General features: G+C 40.1%; 1 protein-coding gene across 1 annotated transcript; it reads right to left on the minus strand.

Annotated features, from left to right (window-relative positions):
• On the minus strand, positions 1-2,712 carry LOC101896051 (BUD13 homolog). Its single transcript, XM_005178280.4, has 2 exons — positions 2,365-2,712; positions 1-2,294 (listed from the first exon to the last, which is right to left on the minus strand). Exon 2 carries the CDS (start codon positions 2,193-2,195, stop codon positions 99-101), a length of 2,097 nt encoding a protein of 698 aa, XP_005178337.2. The 5' UTR covers positions 2,196-2,294; positions 2,365-2,712; the 3' UTR covers positions 1-98.
• Positions 2,713-3,783: the final 1,071 nt, after the last annotated feature.

The raw sequence follows: 3,783 nt of genomic DNA on the forward strand, positions 1-3,783 counted from the left end.
AAATATATAAAAACATATATTTTCTTTTTTATTTTACAAATACAACTTTGTATAGTAACTACTTTACAAACACCAACAACAAATCCATCCATTTGCATCTACATATCTTCCACACTATATTGATAGGCTTCGTCTTGCCGAGCTCTGCGTTCATTTTGTTTGTCAAACCATCTCTTTTCATAACCATTGGAACGATCGACACCATCCCAGCGATAACCGGGACGTATACCAAAACGATTTTCTGGGAAGGGGCCTTCATACACCGGTTTTTTGGGTTCATTGGAAGTTTTCTCCTTTTCTTTGCGCTTCTGCCGCATATACTCCAGCATAGGATCTTCAGCACGTTCTTGTTCCTTGAGGTAACGTTCCAAATCTTCATCGTTTGCATGACGTGCCAAAGGTTTACTTGCCTCGTGGGCCATTTCAGCTTGCCGGTTCTTAAAGTCTTCAATTTGTTTGAGACCCTTGCCCAAACGTTCATAATGTTCCTTGCGTTTCTGTTGATTTTCTTCTTTGAGTCGCCGCTCTTCGGGATCTTCTTCACGTGCCTCTCGGGCTCGTCGACCTTCTCGCCCCGTTTTGCGTACACGTATTTCAGCATCCCGACCCGAGACATCTGAAGACATTTTGTCGAAGAGTAAATCCTCTTGTTGGCGCCGTTTAAGGGTTTCTTCCTTTAGGGCTTGAGCATTTTGTAGACCCGCTTTTTTGCCGTCTAAAGTTTTTGTGACTTTTGGTTTATGTGTGGGCGGTGGTGAATCACTATCTTGTTTCTCCCAACGAGATTTTCTCTGTGGCGGTGGTGAGGATGGTTCGACGGAGAGTTTTTCTCTTTTAATGTGTCGTGGTGGTGTTGTGTCCCGGTCTTTACGTCGCCGGTCAGGTGATGACCTATTGTTTTTGTAGAAAGCTTTTTGTGGTGGTGACAAATCCCTTCTTCGCCTTGGCGGCGACTGATCGGAGTCACTTCTTGTGCGACCTTTTCTGGCAGGTGATTGATCAGAATCTTTTCGACCTCTCCTAGGGGGTGATTGATCAGAATTTCGTCTACCTTTTCTGGGAGTAGATTGATCAGAATCTCTTCTTCGTCTGGGCGACTGGTCTGGGGTTTGTCGTTTACCTTTTCTTGGCGGTGATTGATCAGAGTCTCTTCTACGTCTGGGAGGAGATTGATCTGGTGTTTGTCTACTCTTCCTTGGGGGTGATTGATCGGAATTCCGTCGCCTTCTTGCTGGTGAGTGGTCTAAATCTTTTCTACGCCTAGGAGGAGATTGATCAGGGGTTCTTTTACTTCTTCTTGGAGGCGATTGGTCAGAATTTTTGTGTCTACGTTGCGGAGATTGATCTGAATCCCTTCGTTGACGTGCTGGAGAATTCCCACGTTTTCTAGGAGGTGATTGGTCAGAATCTTCCCTGTTACGTGGCGATGGTGATCTGTTATTTCTTCTAGCTGGTGACTGATCTGAATTTCTTCTTCTTCGGGGAGGTGATTGTTTTTCATATCTCCTCATTGGCGGTGATTGATTTCTCTTTGAAGACCTACTATTTCTGGGTGGGCTTTGATCTCTGGATCTGGAACGTCTGCCATTTGGAGGAGATTGGTTAAAGCGTGATTTCCTCGCAGGTGAAGGACTTCTTTTACGTCTGGGTGGAGATTCATCAGAATCTTTTCTCCTCCGTGCGGGTGAGGGACTAGTATATTTCTTACGCGCTGGAGGAGGTGAATCACTGGGACTTCGTTTTGAATTTTTCTTCTTTTCTTTTTTGCGTATCGGCGAGTTATCGGGAGTCCTTTTTTCTTTCTTGATTTCAATTTCTTGCTTTATTTTAATTTCCGATGCCTTTTTGCCCCACAAATCCTCCTCTCGAGTTGCGCCACCACTATCATTATCCTCGGGTTCATCTTTAATAACAATACTTTTCCATTTGGGTACATTCTTTACAGCACTCTGTATCTCTTCCGTGTATTCTCCAACAATTTGGGGAGCATCCTCACCAGTCAACAGCAGTTCCTCATCGATTTTGATGCCATCAGTTTCGACGAAGTCATCATCGATAATTTTCACTGTTGCGGCGCCAGATTCCTTGCTTTTCTTATGTTTATCCTTCTTTTTTTTCTTTTTGACTTTATCGCCGGATAAATACCGCTTCAAGTATTCCTTTTGGTCTATTTTTGTTGCCGAATGTGAAGACATGGTCCAATTTTAAGTAAATTTAATTGAAAATATTTTTTTATATTTCGAACGAGGCCTTTATCTTCGTTATATGTTTTAAAAGTGGAAATTTAAAGGTACCTAATTAGTGAAAAGAAGGAAACAGGTTAAATAGCTCCTCTAATAGCATTAAAAATGGATTTCTACTCACTTCTCTATTTATGTGTCTTCCCAGCTGACGTATCCTTTTCGCAACAGCAGTTGGATGATAAAGCACTGAGTCTGTTGAGACAAGTTGATGATAAAGTTTCCACAAACTTTTCTTTATTCAGTCTGACATGGAACCAATTCCAATAAAAAAGTCTTCATTGACTGGATGGCATGCAGCATCTGGCCTGTGACTCCGGAAATTAGTAGTACTCCAACTGTCGAAATTTCCTTCTTTCTTGTTTTTTCGGATACTCGGTGGATCCTCCTGGCCGCCAAGAAGAGTCTTTCATGAGATTTACCAAGAAACGTTTCCAACTCAAAGAATAGTAGGGCTCTCAAGATCGAAAGCGGGTACAGCTGCTAAGCAAGAGAGTAGAAATGTATTTTTTCTCCTTTCCACAAGAAGCATATTAGGTCTCTCGAGATCGAAAAAGGAATATCGATTGATGGATTCCACAATGATAAAAGAATACAGGTAGTCACATCGACGCTGCTTGTACAATACATAATATAATAGAAGCATGTTTATGCCTGAAAACAATAATGTGCAAAATTAAAGCATTTTAACGGTAAACGAAATATTAAAGTTCAATTTGAATTACGAAAAAAATTTTAATTCACTACGATGCCATAAATTTTATAACTAATAAAGGAAAGAATAGAAACGAATTTTGCATTTAACTACAAATCATTAGAATTTAAATTGATGACGCGATTGTATTGCTAAAAGAAACAAGTAAAAAAGCAGCTAAGTTCGACAGGGCCGACTTTTTAATACCCTCTACCATTTGAAGGTTGTTGAAGGAAGGAAGGAACAATTTAAAAAAACCGTCGAAAAATACCAATTGTATGAAAATAAATAATTTTCTGGCATAGGTTGTATAACACATTACGAGCTTTAAACTTGAAATACGAATTTTTAATCAAGTCCGATCAAAAATGTCGCTAAAATCATCAAAATACCGACTATCGGGGGTACTGTAATATGGAGGCTATACAATATCGTGGACGTATATAGACAATTCTGTTTCAGCGACTCCTGACAATTCCATTAAAAATGTGGCAGAAACCATTAAAATACCGAAAATCTGGAGGTACCATTACAGGGGGATATACGACAATTCCATTCCATTCCGATTTCAGACAATTCCATTGAAAAATCTGCTAAAATCATCAAAGTATCGAATATTAGGGCTTCCATCATATGGGAGCTGATATAGCCCACCTTCGAACTTGACCTGCCTAAAGACAAAAGGCTGATATGTGCAAAATTTTAGCTTCCTATATTAGATCGTTTTGACTCTAGCATGATTACAACAGCCGGACAGGGCAAAATCGCCCTTGAAATTTACGCTGATCGCGAATATACATACTTTGTTAGGTCTAAATTTATATTTTCGATGAGTTACAAACATAATGA

The sequence above is a fragment of the Musca domestica genome, unplaced genomic scaffold, assembly GCF_030504385.1.
Source record: "Musca domestica strain aabys unplaced genomic scaffold, Musca_domestica.polishedcontigs.V.1.1 24, whole genome shotgun sequence".
Taxonomy (NCBI): domain Eukaryota; kingdom Metazoa; phylum Arthropoda; class Insecta; order Diptera; family Muscidae; genus Musca; species Musca domestica.